The 23,456-nt window shown below is 34.6% G+C and overlaps 2 protein-coding genes across 5 annotated transcripts in view; both read right to left on the bottom strand.

Moving 5' to 3' along the window:
• The window catches only part of LOC142337534 (lysophosphatidylcholine acyltransferase 1-like), a 61,680-nt gene that overhangs the window by 35,501 nt on the left and 2,723 nt on the right, over positions 1–23,456 (bottom strand). The gene's annotated exons all lie outside the window — the stretch shown is intronic.
• On the bottom strand, positions 723–21,701 carry LOC142338330 (uncharacterized). Of its 4 annotated transcripts, none has more exons than XM_075388025.1 (17): positions 21,316–21,701; positions 20,359–20,468; positions 18,353–18,488; positions 17,757–17,974; positions 17,288–17,406; positions 16,682–16,798; positions 16,085–16,269; positions 12,776–12,899; positions 12,124–12,243; positions 11,577–11,672; positions 5,532–5,629; positions 5,213–5,295; positions 2,964–3,097; positions 2,371–2,609; positions 1,830–1,938; positions 1,286–1,406; positions 723–874 (listed from the first exon to the last, which is right to left on the bottom strand). In XM_075388025.1, exons 1-17 carry the CDS (start codon positions 21,450–21,452, stop codon positions 852–854), a joined length of 2,169 nt encoding a protein of 722 aa, XP_075244140.1. In that variant the 5' UTR covers positions 21,453–21,701; the 3' UTR covers positions 723–851. The 4 variants fall into 4 exon arrangements, with proteins under 4 accessions (XP_075244140.1, XP_075244141.1, XP_075244142.1 ...); XM_075388026.1 differs by having other exon boundaries at positions 17,757–17,976; positions 18,379–18,488; XM_075388027.1 differs by lacking the exon at positions 11,577–11,672.

Below are 23,456 nucleotides of genomic sequence, written 5' to 3'. Positions count from 1 at the left end.
CGAAGACAAAAAAATTGAGCAATTGCTTGGAAGATAATTTTCTATTCATTGGGCATCATTGAACTGTATATGAGTTTTGTCATTAACAGAACCTCGATATGAAAGGTGACTATTCTCTTGGTGACTTAAAAGCAAAAATTTTCTAAAAAAAAACAGCTCTCAAATAGAATTCGAGTTTTTTTACAGTAAATCTTTATGAGACAAGATCTAGTCTTTTTAGTTGCCGTTCAACTATTAGGAACACCAAATTGATACATTTTGTACCGTGAAATGAATTCTTTATTTAAATTTTTTATTGAAAAATGGTTAATTCCTATAAAAATTACAGTAAAAGTGAACAAAAGTGAACCAAATATCCCGTGTTCACATGAAACTTTAAACCTCGATAACTCTTCTAAAAAAACGAAAAGTAAAAAAAACTCTTTAATTTCGAATTCTATGCTGGACGAGCTTTTTAATGATACCACTCACATTTCTCTACAATGAGTATATCGATCGGCCAAAATTGTCTAAACAAAAAAACCATTTGAGTATATAGTTCCTCCCCCCACAAGTGGGGTCGGAACAATTAACTGCAAAGGAGCTGAGTTAGATATTGCTTCATTTGCCCTGCCATCAGTTTTGCTGCAGTTTTGCCCAAGTTGAAACAAATAGGGGGGTCTATTTTTGGTAACGATTTCCAATTATCATCCGTGAGTATTGCACACTATTATAGGAAAAAGCAAGTGGTGAAACAATTATATTAACTAAAAGCAGAAAACTTGGTTTCAATCTTCAGTTAATAATACATGTTCATTATTTTGAAGTGTATGATGCACTTTTTCCATTTCTGATTTAAGCTCTGCTTTTTCTCACACAGTCTTTCGCAGTTCGGCTGAAAAGAAAACAGTTGAAGCAAAAGAAATTCAGCCGAATTAAACTAGAAAAAGATGTTTTTTGAGATGCGTTGAAATTGCAGATTGGAGCGCGAATGGGGTGGCTGTCGTGTAAAAGCTGAATCTTTTAGCGGTTGATTACGATAATAAAAAGTATTACAAAAATCTGCAGCTTTTATATTTATTTTTGCCTCAATTTACCGTAAATCTTACGATATTTCTCGCTGAACCTTAACCCGGGCTGATTTTGTCTATTTAAACACGTGGACTGGGGGAAAAAAACTGTACCTTCAGGCGGGTAAATAGGAAAGCGTGCTTTTGCTAAATTTAAACCACTTTCTGAATTTTTGGGTTTTGCCAAAAAAAAAGTAGAAAGACAAAAAGAGGAAATGTTTGTGATATAAATTGACCAGTCTTTCTTTGGTTGTGAAGAGAGGCCTGTTTCAACACCCTAGCAGCCGAAGTCTCCAATCGCTGTACAGCTGCCAGTTTCTTCTGGTACGCCATATCTAGTTCCGGGAACACCTCTGGCTCCCTGGCAGTAAACGCATGGGTAAAAACTTAAATGCTATATTTTAGGACACCTCTTCCACTTGTTTATTCGTAAAGTTTTTAAGTACTAAAAGGTTGAGTTAATTGAAAATAATCTAGGAAAAAAGTCTAGGAAAATAAATAAGTCTCTGTGGGCTCTGTTCTGTAATCATATTTTAAGTTACTAGATTTTCCAAAACAAAATCAACAAAATTATCATGTCAGAACTGTCAAATTTAAAATGCAAATGTTCTTCAACTGAATGTTGGAATGTAATTGAAAACTTGCAATCAGCAACAATTTTTAGGTCCGGTGAAAAACAAAATGGTTATAACCAAGCTTGAATTTATATTATCACTGGTACACGTAGCGGCTCCTTTTCTTGAGCATACAAGGGTTGAATAAAATCGGTGGGTTGACTACATGCCTGGCCCATTTGGTGCAGAGTTCCCGGATGAGTTGCCAGATTGTGTCTCCCGAGACAGTGTCACTGATCTTCCTAAGGGTCACTCGCATGTCTGACAAATTAGAGCTACACCAAACAATGCAGAGAAAATAAAAAGAGAACTGACAGTAGAAAAAATCGACTACGATTCGAAATTGTCCGTGGCGTAATCAGGTATGCTAAACTTGAGGCCTGCTTTCTTTCTCAAAGCAGTATCGTTATAAGGTTAATTCAACAATTGCATATTTACATTTAAAGTCTAATTGGGAAATATCAGGCGAAAATTGTCTCTCAACTTAAGGGAAGCATTCTTGTTGAGGGGGGGGGGGGGGGGGGGGGACAATCAGCTCATGATTTGCTACATGATGATGTGCTACTATAACTCCTCCATCGATATCGATAGGCAAGATCTCCGAAAGATCTATATAGTGTATATATAGTGTGTAAGATGTCAAGTCCTTTCCGAATTTTTTTTCATTTTCGGCAGCAAAGATATAATTTCCAAGATCTCCTGCCAACCTATACTCTTGTCTCTTCCTGATCATTGCCATCCGATGTCTGTCAATGTTGGGAATCGTCAGCTGAAGACTCTTTGTCAACCCCGTCAATCTGGCCAGAACTCTTCCTCCCTCCAATTTGATCCACTCCAATTCCTCGATTTCATCCTTCCCAGTTGTAAGGGTGTGCATTGTGTTTTGGGAATCGACCTTGCAGGATTTGAGGTCTGACTCGGTTCTGGCTATCGCGTTGTCCAGAAACTGGATATATCGCAACGAATGATAATAACACGTTGATTTTGTCATTAAACGTTTTACATGAACTATAGACGTCTGTTTTCTTTTAAATCCTTTAATTCATTATTTTGCGCATATAAAGCTAAGAACTGTTTCCTTGGGGAGGAAGAAGAAAGGGAGAGGGGTATCCAAACATTCGAATTGAGATGTTCCAAAAAACGACCATGATCATTTTTAACGCCGAATTTTCTCTATAGGTGGTATTCTTTGTTGTGTGTCATTGGATATTCAAGGCATCAAAAATGTAAACAGAAAAGGCGCGGTTTTTGTTTTCTGTTAAATTGAATAAGATCATTGGTTTAATTTGAAATGTCATTCGTTGAGGTTGGCATTGATAGAAGTGTTCTCTTCGAGTAGTTTCATCTGTTCAGCTGTCATCACAATTCCCTCAGTTCTCTTCGACACAAGACACTGCGCTTGTTTTCCCAGCTGCTTACGAAGGGGCTTCACTCCTTGCAGATATCACATAACGTAACTCAATGGCGAAAATTATCACCATTAATAGGTGGCGGTCAAGCAAGCCGATAGGCAAGCAAGCCGAATTTTGAAAATGAGGTCAAGTAAGCCGAAAAGTTTTTGGATACCCGTATTTTAATTTGCCCCTGGCAGGCCGGTGGGCGCGCGCCTGCCGCGATAAACGGCCCGCTATTTCCGGATTACATCCTACAGCGGATGAGAGGCATGGCCATGGACAGCGGTCTGCTGAGGCCCGTACCCAATAGATGTCTAATATTGACGCATTTTTGTTTCTTTGGTGCATTGGAATACATTATGCACTATAATACTACGCGCAGTATTGATTGTAACGGCTGACAATGTATTATTTCTGATAGATTACATAACTATTAATAATAATAATAATAATAAATTAGTTCTCGAGTTTATTCCATTGCTTGCATTTATAAATTTACAAACAACAAAACATAACCCGAAAGGACCTCAAAAGGTCGCTAGACCTGTCAAGTGATGCCTTTTAATTCTTCTCAAAGTCTAATTTTTTGTTAATTCAAACCCTCTAAAATCATATTTTACCCTGGTAATACCACTTTCCAATCAATCTTAGAAACCCCTAAAAAAATGTTTAATAAGAATGCCAATTTTACAAAAAAAATGCAGCTCGCTTTATTCCTTACCAAAAAAGGCTAACAAAAAATCTGTTATCTATAATAAATGAGTCTCTAAAACAATGTAAAAAGTTTGCTAAATCCTGTGCACTAAATGAGCATAATTTTTGAATAATACTTTCATCCATTTTAGTTAAACTATATATGAGTGACTTGTTTCTTTGCTTCGTTTGCAAATATTTTGTTTTGACTAGATGAGTTCTTTCATTTATTTGGATATTTTCTTCAATTAATTCCGGAAATGAGTTATTTAATAATTTGCTTGGATGTTCATGGCAGAGAATTCTTGACAGTAATTTTATCAGTTCATATATGTGTAACTCTTTAACAGAAAACAACTTGTGTTTCCATCGCAGTTCGTCAATGCTTTGGAATCTCTTAGCTGAAAATAACAAACGAAAAATTATGCTTTGCCGCCACTCTAATTTTTGAAGATCGCTTTTATTGGCCACTCCATACAACAAAACCCCGTACTGTAATACTGGTTGAACATAAACTTTGTATAATCGGACTAGTATGTGTCTTTTGAAAAAATTTATATACTGATAGATTGCCGCTGTTAAAGAATTCATCCGACTAATTATTTTCTCAATGTGTGATTTGAAGCTCAGTTTACTAACTATGTATACACCCAAGTACTTAATGTGGTCAACAAATTCGATGCTGTAATCATAATTTTTATTTCAGGTGTCTCATTAGTAGCACCAAAACTTATAGCCTTGCATTTATCTCTATTTATTGCTAACTTATTTGATTCCATCCAAACTGACACATTTTCTATTGTATCATTAATTCCATCATCCACCTTTCCGTAAATATTTGTATCATCAGCAAACATAGTTACATTACAGTTTGTACAAAAAGCAGGCAGATCGTTTACGTAAATCAAGAACAGAAGTGGCCCTAAAACAGAACCCTGCGGTACACCGCAAAAAATGCTTTCAAAGGATGATCGCTGCTTGCTAACTGAAACACATTGTTGTCTGTTGGTCAAATATGAATTAAGAATGTCATAAATTTTCCCCCTCAAACCATACGCAAAACATTTTTGGAGCAAAATTTCATGACTCACAGTATCAAAAGCCTTCGATAAATCAATAAAAACTCCATAGTAACTTTCTTTCGAACACAAAGAAATCTTTATTGTTTCAACAACTATTACATAACTTTCGGCTTGCTTTTCTGTCGGCTTGCTTGCCTATCGGCTTACTTTGCGTTCGCCGCATTAATATCAGGCTGGGGTTAATAAAAAAAATTAAAATCAATGGCAATTAAGAGAAAGAAAGATTATATTCGCGGTCAGGAGCCGTCGAGATATCGGATAACAAGTATATCAAACTCAGATTTGAAATAGTCTGGAAACCGTACCTAAACCTCAATTAAGAAAGCGGCATTATCGAATATTATGAACCCCTTAGGTATTTGCCAAATATAGATTTTTACCTAATAAATCGGCGTTCATGAGTTCTTTAGCTTGCTGCTTCGTAGTCTCAAATAACTGCGGAATTGTTTTTTCGTTCACTTCTATCACATCACAATGCACACATACTCTTAATTCAAGTAACAACTTAAAAAAGAGATAAAATCATGCCTCAAGCATCTTAAAAAGATGTCTGAGTTCTTAACCATACGTTAAATATTTTTCACCAACTTTTTCCCACCAAAAGTTATCTTCCCACCAAAAGCATAGAATCAAACTCTTTGATCCTTTTTAATAGACGTGAAAAGCATATGTATGTGTGCAAATTTCTGTGACTTCCCTTTCAAATAGTCTGAGTGAACTTTGTTACTGTGTTTGAAGCTCTCCATTGTGTAGGACATTGCTTCTCTTAACTGCTTCACTCTCAAATTTAGTCTCGCCTGTTTTGTACATACAAACAAATGGTCATTGAAAGAGGCAGTAAACTTGAGCTGCAAAAACGGCTTGAAATACTAAACAAAAACATGAGGAACAAAAATAAACTTTTATGTGATGCAAGAAGCACGAAAATCTAAGGAAAACGTTCTCAAAAAACAGTATGCAAAAAACTGTGATAAAAGCCATCGGAAACTTCGTGCACCAAAACAATAGTTTTGTAACTCTTGTATTGCTTAAGGAAAAGTAATGATTAACCTTCTGACCCGACATTAGTATGGAAGTAACCATACATAAAAAGGTGATTTTTAGTGTTTTCTGCTTTTCGCTGTATTTCCCCTAAAGAGGAGAGTGGTATGATTTGGAAATGCGCCGGGCGTGGATCCTATTTTTGGGTAATTTTTTTCGAACTTTTTTTCGAACAATAGTTGTTTAGTTTTGATTTTGAGTTTCGATTAAGTTTTTTGAACGAGTTCAAACGAAATCGGCAGAAATTAAGCTAAACATCAACACGCGACAAATTTTAGAGTTTTCGTTCATATACAAAAATGTGATTATTAAAACTAAGAGCTAAATTTCCATTTTTCCGTTTTTCAAATTCTTTGTACACTCTGTTCATTTTTTTAAAAATTTTGCTAACATTGTGATGCTTTATTTTCAGTTATCTTCCAATTAAATTTTAAAATACTGCTTAACATTTTGCCCCATTGTTTTAATAATTATATTTTTAAGAGAAAGAATTTATTTTCTCAAGTTACATGTCCACAATTAGAAAACTTCCTCCCAATTGCTTTTATTCAGCTCATTCCGTATTCAGGAAAAAGAATTAAAACAAAATATCGAAATTCAGGACATATTAACAAGAGAATGTTAAAGAGAACTCAAAGATTGAATTTGAACAACTGATTTTTCAGTTGGTATTCAACATAAATGCGACTAATAAAAACAAAAATTAGAAGACGGTACTCATGGTCAAATTACTATTGCCAGTTGACGCGATTGAGCTGTCAGCAGAAACAACATTCACATTTCATATTTTTGTGCGTTCTCTGGTCAAATAAAACAGCCATTCGGTGAGTAGTCTAGAGTGGCAACATTTGACTTAGCAACTCTTTAACCTTAAAATCATTAAAACAATAACTTGAGTCACTTAAAAAAAAAACAAAAAACAAACGGACTAACCTCGGAAAAATTGATTTTTAACGACAAGTCGGGCGATTCAATTCAGAGGGGGCTGTGGCCCAGATCATTTTTCTAGGTTTAAAAAGTTCCACTAGTAAGGGGTTGGGAAATGTGATCTCAGGCGTGATAGAGTGAAGTATTAACGACTCGGCTAGCGGGGCCTTGTGATATTCTGTCTTACAATCGTTTGTCTTACAATCATACAGAAAGAGATTTATTTAAGAAAAATGCAATTTAGATCGCATAAAAGTCAAGAAATTAAAAGAGAATAAATCACTCAAGAATTAAAAAGGAAAAAAGTTCTAGAGCAAAAGCGAAAACGCGGCCAAGTTATTGGGAGAGTAAGTGAGTGGTAAGTGTTGGTAAGCTAAAGGGTATACAGGTCATGTTGGCAGGTAAATTGGAGGTGGTAGGTTGTGGAGGTGGGGTTGTGGAAGTCGGTGTAAGTTGTGAGTGGGATGAGGTTGTGGGTTTGAAGGGCGTATCTGCAGTTTTGACAGGAAGGTCACATTGTTGTGATTTCAAAAATTTTAAAATTACATTGTGGCGCTGATTTTTATCAGCAGTCTGTAAATACTATACATTAGAAACCAAAATTTTGTTCTAAATTGCTGAAACAGATTTCAAATGAAATCATTAGAGGTCATCATATACTATTATCACCAAAAAATGCAAAAACTTTGGCGCACTTATTATTTGATAGCTGATTGTCAACTGCCGCCACTTGAGTTCATTTGCTGGCACTCATGAATGAGAGCGAAAATTAGATCAGGAAAAAAATTCAACGGCGTAAAAAACACTCAAAAAGTCTTAGAACGGTCAAGCGAAAAATTTGCATTAAAGAGACCACCATGTTTACAAAAATTGCTTCCAACTTCGTCGGCGTGGAATTAAAGATGATCTGAAATCGCCTATATTTAATTGGTCAATTAAATATCCAATCAAGAGAAAAAAATTGTCACCTGTGGAACTCAGTGTTTGCTCGGTTTATGATCTCTAAAAAAACAAAAAAAAACATTGTTAATTCCTTTGACTATGAACTATAAAGTACAGAACATAGTTTAAAGGCAATGTACTGTTAAGAAGTTTAAATGAAACAAACGTCACATATTGTGAAAGTTTAAAATTGTTTTAAATTTACAATGTGCTAAAATATCGACAAATTAAGAGAGATGAATTATAACTGATAAAAATTTTTAAAAACGCTAATTCTACAATTAACATTTTCGAGGAAAGAGAAAGTTTTAAGAAACGCTAATCCTCCAATTAACATTTCATAGAAGACTAAATGCCGCCCTAAAACAAAGTCAAAATAGATTGAACTTGAAAGATTTGAGATTAGAATTCAATTCAGAAACCCTTGGGTCTTTTAGAAAATCATTCCAGAATTGATTTTTTATTGTAGTTTTGAGAGCCCGCTTTTTAGGGATATTCCGCCTCAAGGCGAGAGGCCAATCGTTACACCAGTCAATTGCTTTTTTGAAAAACAGTTTTGCATTATATTTGTTTTTTTGTTTGCTCCAAATGACAGCTTGTTTGTACGGTCATTCAATTTAGCACTTAGGGTGGCTAACTTGAGTTCATCGAAAACTGGTAGATCTGCTTTTAGAAGCTTTATAAAATATTTAATAACCCGATACTTTATGAGGTATTCTACCGGTAAGATTTTGTGTTTGATCTTGAGATCAGCGGTCCTGTCAGGTTTGGTTCTTTTGAAACATGTCTTTAATCCCCAGTTCAGTTGCTTATTTAGAGTAACTCGAAGTGATTTTTAAGACCTGAGAACAGAACAGTTGGGTAATGCAGATGACTTAAAACAAGAGCGTTCGGTTAAGCAGATCTAGTTTTTTTCTGGGAATATATTTTTGATGGAGTAAATGACCTTTATGCCAACAGCCTTTTTTTCGTAGTTAATTTTTTATTTCATCGAAAGAAAGATTACAGTCAATATGAACAACCAAGTATCTCACAACTTTTTTCTCGATAACTGTACATCCGCTAACAACTAATTCTTCGAATTTATTCCTTTTAGGGTCTCCAAAAATATTGAATTCTATTGAATTAAAAGATAAAAGTATCATCAGCGTACGGATTATATTAGAATTCATATCAGTATCATCTGTCATATCATTTGCATATAAGTTGAAAAGCAGTGGGCCTAGCACAGTACCTTGTGGTACTCCACGGTAAAGTGCTATCCAATTTCATTCATACTTTGAGAATCTGACTTTTTGAACACGGTTTTCCAGAAAAGAATTTAAAATTGTATTTACTTGTTCACTAAAACCTAAAAGTTTAGTTTTGTGCAGAAGAGTAGGATGTGATATGGTACCAAAAGCTTTTGATAGGTCTAATAAAGCTCCTGTGACGATGTTTTTTATTGAGATCATATCTGATTTTTTCAGTGCAATATAAAAGAGCATCAATAGTTGACACTTTTTTCTGTATCCAAACTGTGTTGTTGCAAGCAACTTATTCTTCTCTAAATAAACTAATATTTGATCTTGAAGAAGGATTTCGAAAATTTTAGCTAGAGCTCCAGTAAGCAAAACTGGTCGTTAATTTCTCGGATCTTCAGGATCATCTTTCTTGAAAAGGGCAATACGTGGGCACGCTTAAGGTTGTCAGGAAAACGTTGTTCAGTTAAAATTTGGGTAAACAAAAAACAGAGAGGTTCAGCTATGTGTTCTCTTGCATCGTTTAAAACCCAAGCTGGAATGAGTGATGGACCCAACGATTTTTTAAAATTTAAATTGTTGAATATATCAAATATCTCCTTGGTTGTCGTATACCTGAATATAAATTTGTTAGTGAGGCGTGCCGCATTATTACAGAATTGATACTGTTCTTTTCTACCAAAATATTCACCAAACGCTGAAAATTTACAGTTGAGAAGATTGGAAATATCATTTCCATTGGTCAAATTAGTTACAAAACTGTTTTTGAGTCTTGGTATTTCTGTCTGAGTTTTTTCAGCGTTTCTGATTTCGTTGATAAAATTCCACTTTTCTCTGGCACTTTTTAAGTTTTGAAACACATCTAGCAGATGTTTTTCATTTTCCTGCTTCAAAACTTTCTTTTTGTTATTATTTGATGTTTTGCAAACTTTTTTACTGTGTTTTTTGATATCCATTGTTGATGTAGCGTCAGTTTAGGCTTGTCATGGTGTATGAAGACGGTCTTTTTTGGAGCATGCTTTTTAATTACCGTTTCCGATGACGAGCACAAGTTTTATACATGATTTTAGGATTTTCTTATAAATAAAATGATCTCCAATTTATCTTTCCAACATCTAGGGAAAAAGCATTTTTAAAGTACTTTGTTTTATCAAAACACAATTTTTTTGATAGCTTTTCTTTTGTTTTTAACGGTTTCACCAATTAAAGTAAGCGTGACTAAGTAATCACTTTTCAGAATCGAGTCCAGTGTCTGGGAACATAAAAATTTTTCGCATATAACATAGTCAATTAGCGACTTCGTTCTTGATGTTTCTCCTGTTGCTTAAGTTGTATTTGAATTCAGTAAACCGTACGGCAAGATCAGAGTTTCTAGAAGATTTCTATCATTGCAATTAAAGTAATTAAGTTTGTAGTCACCTAGTAGAAAAATTGTTTTTTCAGTCGCTGCTCTATCTAATCCCAGGGCTAGCTGTTCTAAAAACAAATTTATTAGGCTTTTTTGCGGACGGTAAGCCAAATTTATCAACGCGGGCTTTTTGTTTATTTTACACTCTACCCAAACACTTTCAAAATGGTTTTTTGACATTGTCTCGAGATCATTTCGTGCTTTTGGATGAAATTTCTTCGGAACGAACAAAAGAATACCACTGCCCTTATTTTTCTCCTGAAGATCAGTACGTCGGTCGCATCTGAAGGACACTAAGTATTCTGAGTGTATCGACCAAAACGAAATATCGTTAACTGATTTCAACCACGTTTCTGAGAAGCCCGAAATACAATTGTCACCTAGGTCAGATAGAAAATTCTTAAGGAGTAACCTTTTTCCAAGCACGCTTTGACAATTTTGATGTAGAAACTTTACTTGATCGTTGTATTTTTTCATTAAGGTGGTAAACTGCGTGTAATTGAGAAGTGGCCCTTGGTTTAATTCTACGTCACCTGACAAGAACAAAAAAAAATCTAATGACAACCAAGGAGTAAAGAAAATTCCTTAACAGGCAGGTAAAAATGATCTTCTTTTTGGGATATGCAGTATTATTAGACATGCACGATGACATCCTCTCAGGATTTATTGGTGTAGTAGTGAAGACGCAGTTCCTTTTTGATGTGATTCAACACAAAATAAGAAGCAAATAGTGTGGAACTGAAGCTTCATTTTGAAACAATACAAATAAACAATAAAAGTTTGTCAATTTTGTCAAGTAACAGGCACAAAAGATTTTAAAGATTGCTTTGATACAGAAAAATTGTGTCTGCCATAAATAGCGCCAGCAAAAAGAAAAAAGATTATAAGCCCATTAATATGATTTAATAATCCCATTTATTTAATCTCACTTTTAGATCCAAGGAACTGAGGTTTAAAAGCATAATTTTTACTGACGTTGAAAGTCCTCCGCTCGAAGCGAGTTTGAACCTGCCCAAAATATTGAAACGAAAGATCAAACAGTTTCAAAATGAGGAGAAACTAGCATATGAAGTTTCAGCTAAAATGTAATCTCGAGTAAGACTGGAAAAGACCCCAAAAAATAAGGGAAACAAGGGGAAAATTTTTGTGGAACTCTATTGTTTACTTTTATTTGAAATTCACTGCCTGGGTGACTTTTTCCTGTGCGATGGATCTATTCAGATCTTGAAGTGTCGTTGGATCCGCCTTCTGTCTCTCGCGGAATTCCACCTTCCGGTTCCACTGTTCAAAATGGAAATTGAGTGAATCAATTTTCACTTCACTTTCTATTATACAAACTCATGGTAAGCAAAGCAACCATAAAGTTATTGAAAGAGAACAAAATTCCAAAAAATTGAACTAATGATTGTAGAGCTCTTGGGGTTTGCCGCAGAAGTTAAAATAAGGAGCCACCATTGGAGCTTATTTCAAACATTCATAGCATTTTTGGGATCTTTTCCGATCCCCCCCCCCCCCCCAGTACATTATGCACCCCCGTTACAGAACACGTGCCACTAAATAGTAAACCATATTATATAAAGATATGACACGTGCGTCGGGGTGTTGCAAATAATATACACCCACTAAGCTGGGGGGATCCCTCGGATAACCCCCTCTTCGTATTTGGTGTCGGGATGGTCGTTATCCTTTCAGAAATAGATGTGGCAATAGAGTGAGCAATAGTTTAAAGAACCTCTTTTAATTCCAGCTGCAGCTGCTGTATAACTGTGAAGTTGTGATTGACAGCTTCCATGTGTTGTGTCTCTTGACATGCCTTGTAATGCTCAGAAGTCGAGTCATACAAATCTTGCACCTACATTACATGCACCATACCATCACAACGAAAACATTCAGTTCAACTGGCAAAAAATATCTGGTAAAAATTCGCGATTAAATTGCAAAAACAAGAAATGGTTGCGCAAAATTTTGACTATTTCAACTGCAAATCTAGTAAATTGTATCAATTCTTTCTTTATATACGTTATTTCTATCCAAACTTTTTTCGTTAAAAGTTGCTTTAAAAGCTTGCATTTTCAAAACGTGGCAAAGTTCTCAAACTTCAAAGAGTTTACCTCTAACTTTGAAATACATCAATTCTTGATTTCACGCGACAAGTCTGCGATCATTTATTTTAATTTCCGATTGGTTTTGTTATTCAAAGGCGGTACAAGCTATAGACGTTACTCATTTTAATGGAAAACAATTCAAACACTAAACTTTGCGGAATTACGTAGACAATGATTTACGGAACCAGAATTAATTGCGAAACAAACGGTCCTTGTTATCAAATTCAAGCGATTTAAAGCGTGTGAAAGTGCTACTTTGGAGATGAATGATGAACTAGCCTGTTTGAGCTTATTGAGCACTAAGAATAGGTCTTTTGCAAGTGCCTCGTTTGAGTCTTTCAGCTCATTATACCTCTCCAAGATCCTGTCTGCGTCTCGCTCAAATTTCTTTGAGGTTCTATCCCTTCAACATTTAAAGACAGTTTCTCAATCATAATGAAAAGACTATGGTCCAGTACTAAAGTTTATATATGAGATTCCGACTCAATTCAGAGCACCGACTCAATTCTAGTACCGTTATTCGTACAATCAGAGCTTTGAAAAGACACAAACTATCTGATTAGCTTTAATTTTTTGGTTACGACAATAACTGGAAAATCATTTCGTTTATTCTCACTAATTCATTGAATAGCTTAGCCTAAACCAAGCTGTATTTGAGCAGATGCATTCAACAATCCGGCTTTTAGAAAGAGCGCAAAAAATATCTAATTAAAAAAGTTTGACAGTAGAATTCTTTGCTATTTTTTCGGTCAATCTTCATTGGAACAATCAGAATTTCTTTTAAATTTCAAATATAACTCTAGGGAATATATTCAAGTTTTGATTTAAAATAACATCTTGCACTTGGAGAATTTTTAAAAGATTCTTTTTTAATGTTTCCGACAACGCTTTTGTTTTAGCACGAAAAAGATATCGATTAGCCTAATTTGATATCAAATGCCACGACTGCTTAATGTTCCTGATACCACAGTCAATTTGAGATTTAGAATAAAAAACATGTTTGTTTCGACCCCACTTGTGGTGGAGGAACTACATGCATAAATGGGTTTTTTTTCGTTGAGTCAAATTTGGCCGATCTATATATTCATCGTAGAGAAATGTGAGTAGTGACATTAAAAAGCACGGCCAGACTAGAGTCCGGAATTTAAAAGATTTTTTTGAATTTTGTTTTTTTTTCGAGGAGCCATCGAGGTTTAAAATTTTGTGTGAACACGTGATGTTTGGCATGATTTTGCTCACTTTTAGCGTAATTTTTGTATTCAAAATTACGTTTTTGCTACAAATGAAACATTTGTAAAACGGCCGTAAAAAATGGTAGTTTTTGTTGTCTCATAGGGAAGTTAACTATAAAAAAATCGATTACTAGTGGAGAGCTAATATTTTAACCACTTCAACTTTTTTAAAAATTTTTTCAAGTCAGTAAGGGACTAGTAACTTCTCAAATCCAGATTCTGTTAATGAAAAACCTGATTTACAGTCAAATAATGCCCAATGAACAAATAATTCCTTTTCAAGGAATAGCTCATTTTTTGTGATTCTTAAAATTGTGGTTTTTTGAGATCTTAAAAAATGTGAAGTCTTATGGCACAAACTCGTTGACTAATAATGCAATAGGCTTGCTAAAAAGTAGTAAGCAAACATGTTTAGTAATTTGAGTGGACAGCTAATGGCGGTTAAGACTTTTAAAATATTTTTTCGAAAAAAACATTTATCCATCCTAAAATTCTTTTTGTGAATTGTAAATCAGTTTCACTATTGACAAGACCCCTCCTTTTTACTGCAATCAAAAAAATTTCTGATTAGCGCTTCTATCTTCTAAATTTGTCTTATAATCTCGATGCCAAAACTTTCCATAATTTTTTTAATTTTTGGTTAATTTTTTATATTTTTGTTACTTTTGAAATCTTATCACCTTATCCTATTATTAATAGCTCCCGCTGCCATGGAGAAGACGTTCAAAGGATTGTTGATAAAGTTTTTGGAGAAAACGTATTGTTTTAATGGCTTTGCGCAGTTTTTAATGGCTTCGCGCAATTTCATAACCAATTGATAAACTAAATTTAAAGAAAAAATTTTGCATTCCAAATCAGGCATAATTTTTTATAACTCTATTTTTTTTATTTCCGTTGAAAACTATAGAATTAATGACTTTGGTAGTACGGGTTTTTTAAAAAATTTAGTGGTTTTAAAATATTTTCATGATTGTTGGTTTTTTGAAGCCATATTGTTACACAAAAAGAACCTATTGTTGTTAAAAATTAACTTAAAATGAGAAAAATTTTGTTGAATAGTTCATTTTTAATGGCTTTGACACTCTCTTTTCTCAATTTTTATTTGAGTTTTTTGCCTCTTTTTTTTAATTCCTTATGTTGACGTGAATGCTGAGAGTTCTCATAAACATCTAACTGAGGGATGAATGAAAGAACTTACTCAATGCAGTAAGTTTATAGCAAATAGCATTAAGGTTTACTATATTTTTCTAATTAATTCATTTGTTGTTATATTTGTACTCTTGCATCTAATTCTCATCAATGAGAGGACCCGTCCACTTCCTTGTAATTCAAACTTTAGCGTGTCCATTGATATTAGGTCGTAACAGATGTTTTGTGAGTAGAACAATATGCGTTTTTATAAAAGTTTTGTTAGTGGTCAATAAGTTTGTTCCTTTTTCTTTTCTTTAAGCGCAATCGCGTAATAAAAGCTCCCAATGACTTCCAAATGAGGCCAAGGTGAGCCATGAAAGACTTGGTGGTTTCATAAAGTTTCTTTAGTGATTTTATCAAGAGTTTTCTTTTGTTAAAAGCTAATGTTTTAAGAATTATTAAAATATTTTGTTTAAAAAATATTGGTTGATATTTGATTTTCGCCTCATTATGTCTTCCTTGTATCAATTTGCTACCCAGTCTCATTTAAAAAAGTTTCATCTGCTTTGTATTAACGAAAAAGTAATTTTGCATGGTTAATGTTCTATGTGCTTTTAGTTTGACGTTGTTAATAGGTGCTTTCAGGTTTAAATGTTGAATTTTTGCCGCAAAAACTGATTTTTTTTTGTTTTTGCATTTTTTGTTGTTTTTTTACCCGTAGTCTTATCAATGGTCAATATTCTGAGCGCTGTAATGAGGCGTGACATTATGTAACTCTTTTAGTAACTTGTGTAACGATTTTTTTAAAACTCAAAGATCTATTTTTGATTATCTCTTCATTTGGTTGACAGTTAAGTCAAAAATGTAGATGAGCTCGGGTCGGAACATCGAGTGCGAACGAAAATTGACTAGCCTCTTTTTTGTTGATTAGAAATTTGAAGTATCTGTCATTTTCTCTGTCATTTTTGGCCCATTTTCTCTGTCATTTTTTACGTACGAAAAAATAAAGAAATCAGGCCCCTAAAGAGCTGGTAAAAATTAACTTGAAATAAGCCTTTGATTGTTTTGCCTGTTAAGGACGAAAATATATCTCATACTTTTGAATTTTTTGCGGATTTTTTTACGATATATGTTTCCATTATATGTTTATTAGGACATTTCGCCACTTTATGCTGTTGAAAAAATAAACTAATTCTTGAAATCCTAGATTTGGAATCCTACTAACATTTCAGTCAATGAGTCCTGTATCAACATCCTCTTAACCCTATCAGTGTGGTCATTGAGACTTAGCCAGCCCTGTTTTGCCACTACCTCGCTTGCCTCTCTTTCCCAAATGTACTTGAGTAGTTTACAGTAACTGTCTACTCTTTCCACAACTTTACATCCACACCACATGCACGAAGTCAAGATCTAAAATGACTGGTGATGTCTGGAAAAGATCCGTATCTTTCATCACCGGCATGAAATCTGCGTGTTTGCATTGCGTCAGAAAACAATTTTGAATTCTCTGGCTCTTGCCGCAAACATCAAAAACAAATTGTTGTTTGTAGTAAAAAAAATAAACATAAGAGATACAGAATGTCCTATCAAATAAGCATAAGGGCATTCATTGAACTTAAACACAGTTCATTTTTTTAAAAAAGCTATATCGTAAGTTTTATGACAAACTACCAAATATTTGATTTCATAATGTCGTCCGAAAATCATTCGTAACGTTAACAAAACAGAGAATCGCGGCGTTTGAGTTGATTAAATTCATAAAAGAGATTTATTTAAAACTGCGCTGGTTGCTCTATAACTAAGATCTGATTGCCTTAAATACCTGTTCTCGAATGTGTTTGCTTTCTGTGTTCATCTTAGCTAGCAAACTGACTTCTACTTGGAAGCTGTTCTCAAGAGACAGACCCTGGATCTCCTGCTGTTTCAGCTGGCTCTTTCTCTAGTCATGGTAAGTGGCAAATGGTAAGTAAACACACACACAACGCACTCTAATAGAAATATATATGACGAGCAAATTAAGTATTCTGAGAACTCGCAATCAGAAATTAAAATCGACAAACATTGTTCATAAGAAGGTAGGAAGGAACATATGTGACAGGAAGATGTTCAAAAAGCGGAACGAAATGAGAGATTTCTTCTAAATTAATGTAATTCAATGAAAAACCTACTTTTTAAGAAAACCTAATGCTGAAAAGGGGAGCATGTTAACTAAATAACTATACTTGAAACTAATTGAAAAACTTGCCAGAAATTATAAAAATGCAAGGATGTAAAATCTTTTGTCTGGAACAACTATCAAAATGCTGAAAATTTCAAAAAAATGAAGTCAATTATTGCAGTTCAATTCAATTTCCAACACAAATACAAATGAAGTTATTTCTTTTCCATGCTAATGCTGATGCTTTAAAACGTGTGCTGTGTGTTTTGCCTGGAAGTCGAGAAATGACTCTGCAATCTGTTTTTTGAGTCTCTCCACAATCAGCCCTGTTTGGTTCTCGCTCAGAACTCTGGCTAATTCCGCAACTCCCTCATGGCACGCTGACGCCTGCCATCAACACCAACACCCAGTTAGTAATATTTTTTTCCTAAATCCAGTCCACAATACGCAACTAATAAAAAACAGGTCAGAATCCCCCAACACCCCAAGTGCACGTGCTGTATTAAAATGTAATGATTTGGCTTGTAACATAACACTCAATTTTTAAATGGTGTAACTGGGGTAGCATTACGTTGTTTGGGGAGGGGGTTCGTGGTCAAAAACCAAAAAGATCCAATATTTAAAACCATCGAGGAAAATTCGCTGGTTGCTATGACAACGGTCTAAGCGTATTGAAAAAAATTTTTGTTAGAAAAGCTGAGAAAACAGTGCGAAACACTATTCATAAAAAAGACTCCCTTCTTCGAAATCTGGTCAATCTTTTTCGACAACGCAAACATTTCGGTAAAATGGTCTTCGTTCTCTTCAATCAACATCTTATCCAAAATGTAGTCACGTGACAAGACCATGATACTTTTGTCGCTGAACGTTTTCTTAGTCGAAGACTTCCTTCGCCGACGCGATCCCCTTCGTTTCTTGCTTCCTCGTCTCTTTTTGCCAGATCCACCGCTGCTCTTTCTACGGACACATTTGGTGACGGCACAGAATCATTGCGTATCCAAAAAACCGAGTAGCGGTCGCTTGGTGAAAAACAACTTTTCCATTTGATATTAATTGCCTTTTACTCAAACACTAATTTTGTTTAATTTACTTTTAACTTTAATAACCTATAGTCAATAGAAAAAATAGTATTTTTTGCAATGAAGGAAAATTTAATTTAAACCTTAATTTTGATTGTTGGGTTAATTGAGGGACTTTTTAGAAAATTGCTCTCAAAATTCTTAAATCTGGGGGGGGGGGGGGGGGTTTGAGATGGAGAGACGATCTAAGACAAGAGCATAATGGGGTTAAGTTCCGTAACTTAAAAATTGTTATGAGTGCGTAAGTTGTTAGAACAATTTTTCTGTGACGAGGTCTTCCCTCCGTCCGCCTGATCCACTTCCACTACTTCGACGCCTCGTTCCACTTTTTCCGGTTTTTCCCGAAGACCTTCTTTGGCCTTGATCCTTCAGTGCATCACCATCATTAACACCTTTTGTGGGGCATTCGGTGGATCGGTTTCCCATTGAACCGGAACAATGTTTTACAGCAAACTTGATTAAAATGGGAGTCAAGAAAAGATACTGTACTTAAATGTAATTTATAAAATCTAGCTAGTATATATATATATATATATATATATATATATATATATATATATATAAAAATATATATATGATTGAGTCAGCAGAAGTGAAATCTGCATTCAAAAATCATCAATGAAGGAGGATTATGTAACCCGGATCAATTTGCCAAAGCTGAAGTTGATCTTCAAGCCCCGTCATTAAATTTTGACGACTCTCTGTATTTCTTTTGAAGTAGTAGAGATCAATAAAATTGGAAAATAATCAAATCAAGTCAAACTCATACTTAATGGTGCTTTATATCTAAAACTTTTGCAGCGTTTCACATCGATTTGAAGCTTGTAACGGTTATTTGAAGCTGGCACTTCTATAAATCAGAAGGAAAATTTTACCTCACCCAGTTTATTTAATTAGTTTCACACGTTCCCTGGTATTACACTTTTGCTGTCAAAATTTGTGAACCGTATGATTAGATATACTGTAGATGACTGTTGCATTATTTGATTCTCAATTAGTCCCAACAACTAATCGTTCAGCTCCGCTGTTCAACAATTTGCATCTTTATAAAAAACAAATAATTCAAATTGAAACTATTAAACTTCATTGAGTCATGTGACTTAAATTTATCAAGAACCGAAAATTTAAGAACTCTAATTAATTTCCTTATTGGATTTCAACTGCTCACTTTAATTAGTCAAATCTAGTGCTCAGTTGGTTTCCATAACAACAATATGAAAAGTGACTTCGCTACAGCCAGCAAGAGCAATTGAAACTGTACTTGGTATAAAGTTTCTCTTACTTTCGAACTTTGTTCCTAAGAAAACTGAGAAGAGCAAAGTTTGTTTTTTGCAAAAGGTCCAGATTGGTGAAACTGCACAACCACAAAGACTGTTTACAAAAAAGACACGGTTAAAACCAATTTACCGCTCAAGGAAATATACCTCGATACGCACTCTATTTTTGTTTAAAAAAATAAAGGACTAGCTGATCTTTAACCAGTTTGTTGAAATTTTTCAATTTCAATTTCTAGTTCTAGTCACGTGTCCTTACATATAAATTTGCATCGTTGATTGCCATCAGATAACAATGTTGAAAAAAATGAACAGTTTTCCATAATGTCTATTTTTGGTTTATATTTGATGTCTTTGCAGAAATATCGACCATATAGAAATTTTTCGAGTATTCTATACCAACAACCGAATTAGTACATAATATGATGCGATGGTATTGTTGATTTTGTATTTGTGCAAACCAAGGAATACACATATAGAGGTAGTTTAAGTAGTTTGACTTTGAGTTTGAGTTTCACCTTATGTTTGATTTTCAATGTACTTACAATCGTTTCTTAAGTATGCTGTCAAATAGTGAACAAACTGAATGAGCTTTGATTGAAAGTAGCATTCAGTGACGATAGTCATGCTATTCTAACCCTAGTGTTAATTTTTGCCATGAATGCGTCTCTTCATTTAGTAAGCGAGGCTCCAACAAAACTTAGTAAGCCAAAGAAAAAGTATTGAGGAGCTATTCTGTTTCGGAGTCTTGTTTATGCCCTCACTTACGAATGATGATATATTGTTACATAACAAGTAACAATTTAAAAAGATAGCACGAACAAAGTTATATAACCACTAAACCGGGGGTTGAAACAGAATAGACATTATATTGTATATATTCCAAAATGGAGTGACTAATTTCACCGGGCAACTACTTGGTCTTACTCATATGTGAACAACCCGAATCTTGGAGGAGTTAGGAAACGGATCCGGCTTCACTTCTCACCGTCAGTTTGTCCTGAATTTCTGTTTAGATTTGGCTGCTGGAATTGAACCTCAGTGTCAGCGTTTCGTCCATCAATGACCTCATCATCGCCATTACTGACGGATGAGTTACTATCACAAAAGGAATCTGCTGCAATGCAATTTAACGTTGGTTTAAGGGTGCATGATTGATTCATCTATGAATTTCAACACCCTTTCCCCATACCCTACGCATTTCTAATTTTGAATGCAAATTGTATGGGAAAAAATCAAAAATTGGGGCGAGCTATTAATTGGGGTTAAATGATAGGGGGTAAAACTGAAACGGAAGAAAAGACGGCACGCCTCTTACTGTGCAGTCTTTCACAGTATTTCCCATTATAGCTCCCATTAATTAATTATAGGACAGCGCTATGTGAGTTATAGGCTTGGGTTCTATGTGCACAAAGCTGGGATGGGGTGGGGCTATGGTTTTTCTTTATTCAGTAGTTTTAGTAATTTCGTCAACAGTTCAAATGGGTGCCACCTCCCCGTGATAATATCTTTAAAAACCATAATTGTATATGACTTAATGTAATGAGGTCTAGGATATAAAACTTCACGGATAAAAATCCAGTCTGATTTCAACAGGAAATAAACCCCCATTTTAAAATTTAATTAAGCCGTGGGTTTTTTTCTGAAGCCAATTGTAATGGGTTGTCCCTCATTTTTGTATGGCAAACAGTCATAAATCTGTGTGTAGAAAAAGCGGATCTTTTCCGTTTGTCATTACATGCCTCCCGCCCACCCAGCTTAGTGGATACATATTATTTCGAACCCCCCAGACGCACGTGCCTTATTTTTACATAATGATTCACCATGTAATGACACAAGCTCTGTAACTGGGGTGAGCATAGCGTACGGGGGGGGGGCACAAACGGAAAAGACCCGAAATAGCTAATCGGAAAAAAATAGTAAAACTAAACAGATTCCTCCGAACAGATGGTTTGAAATTGCAATCGTCTGCATAGAATCCTCGATAGCATTTTCAGTTCTATTTCCGTTCAGGGAATGTCTGGGTGTTCCGCTGGGTTTACTCGAAAATAAATCCAGGGTAAAATCTTCACTTGACTCCATATCCAAAATGAAAATTATTGAATTAATTTGACAGTTTAGTTGATGCAATTTATAACCAGTTAGCTTGTAGCTTTTTACTAGCTATTTAAACTGAGGTGAGATTTCAAACCAGTAATTGGAATTCAAAAGAAAAATTAGCTATTGAACAAATTAATAAATATTGAAATGAAATTTACTATTATTGTTGAAGCAAAACTGTTATTCAGATTTAACTATAATACTGTATACAATATAAAGAGGTCTTCTCTCTTATAGACAGCCAGGAGTAAATGTTGACTTTTCAGTTGAAGGTTAAATAACAGGAAAGAGAAACACGTGCTCCAAAACAAAATAGGTTCATTCACTGGTATAAGTACTTGAAAAAAAAATTCTTGACACAGTATCTCAAAGGTTTATCCTATTAGTATTGTCTGTTGCTGATATAATCATGGGTAACGTTATAGAAACGTATAAGAATAATGTCTCATACTAACAATGTCTCTTAGTTACTTATATACTTGCTCTAAAAACATTGGAGTTAATACTTAATTAAATAGACAGTTCAGATTGTGAAATATAGTTTTCATTGAAAAAAGGTTTTTAAATATTTCTCAGTCAATATGTTTTAGTCCGATCGATGTGTTTGTCAGATTTCTGCTAGACGTATCGAATTATAAGAGGACAGGAATGAGGCCTCAGGCCGAGTGGAACCAACACTAATAAGTGATCAAAAGCAGTTGTGTAATGAAGTCCATTTACAGATTTCTATTACGAAAAAGTATCCAATGACTCAACTATACAAAAACACCATGTACAGCCAAAGTAATGTATGTAAAAGTCATGAAAATCTGTAACTTAATTTTTTTTATTAGTTTTATTAGTTTCTTTTTTTATTAATTTCCTGGAATTTCTTGGAACCCTTGGGATCTGAAGTATTAAAATTTTAGGTTTGTTCATTTGTCAAAATATGAAAATTAATTAAGGTGATGTAGAGTACCTTAGTGCAAAGAGACACAAAATCCACTGCAATTCCATAAAAAATCGTGATTTCCCCCAGGAACCACACTTGTGTTGCCAAGCTCTTGGAAAGATCTTGCCTGGTTTTTTCAAGTCATCTATGTTCTCTCCTATGAAAAGCCAAATATAACTCAAGACGCAGGCCAACTATGGCCGAACCAAAATTGGTTATGTTGTAATGGAGCCAAAATTTTGTAACCCAGACGTCGTAATGCAGACCCACAACAATTTTTCTCAGATCTTAGCCAGATCTTGGACTATTTTGTTTGTTATTCCACACCACAGTGGTTACTTCCCAGATAACTAGTGTCGGAATATTGAGAGAAAACAACCTAATGCAAAATTGGGGAAAAAATTAGCTTGACGTGGGTTGACCAGAAGCTCTACTTGTTCAACATATAATTGGTTGAAGAGATGCGGCCGCGAGGAACAAGACAAAACAAGCAAATGTGTTATAGAGATTCCCATGTTCGCGAGCTTAATAAGAGTTGGTGTAGTGGTTACAACACTTTACTTCAAAGTAAGAGATTCCGTTTTGACTCCGGTAGTGGTCAGTTTTCATAGAAGATGCGCCTGCTTTGACCGATTGATAATTAAAAAACCGAAAATTAGTCTATCTACCAGTAATATTGATTTGGTTCCGCAGTGCTTATTGGAAGGCTCAATTTTGAATTATTTTCATTTACTGCATTCTATTAGATATTAAGTCTAAGATTTGTGCTGATATTATTCAAAACGTATCTATTGAACATTGATAACATTAATTATCAAACGATATTCTCGAATTAAATGAAACATTAAACAATTTAATCACTGGATTCATTAGCTGAGATGCAATCGTCCAACTAAGATTCCAATAGAAGGGTATTTCAATTCCCAAAAAAGGGGGAGCTTTCAAGTTAATGATTAGAATCAAATCCACAAAATTTGCAAGCACTCCAAACGTGAGCTGTCTACTACTTGTGCAACATACTCACATGCTGATAATTATTTGGATTATCAATCACC

Source organism: Convolutriloba macropyga, chromosome 4 (assembly GCF_964194025.1).
Source record: "Convolutriloba macropyga chromosome 4, txConMacr16.3, whole genome shotgun sequence".
NCBI classification, from domain to species: Eukaryota; Metazoa; Xenacoelomorpha; order Acoela; family Convolutidae; genus Convolutriloba; species Convolutriloba macropyga.
Note: the sequence above shows the minus strand (reverse complement) of the source record. Positions and strands in the feature narration are given on the sequence as shown.

What these genes read in the sequence shown, in the direction of transcription:
- LOC142338330 (XM_075388025.1), bottom strand. Translation starts at nt 21,452, where the DNA reads ATGGAGTCAAGTGAAGATTTTACCCTGGATTTATTTTCGAGTAAACCC. An exon ending in CAGGACTCATTGACTGAAAT is followed by an intron (nt 12,900 to 16,084) that starts GTTAGTAGGATT and finishes TAAATGTTGAAG; the next exon opens with GGATAGAACCTCAAAGAAAT. An exon ending in TGCTCAATAAGCTCAAACAG is followed by an intron (nt 12,244 to 12,775) that starts GCTAGTTCATCA and finishes CATGTAATGTAG; the next exon opens with GTGCAAGATTTGTATGACTC.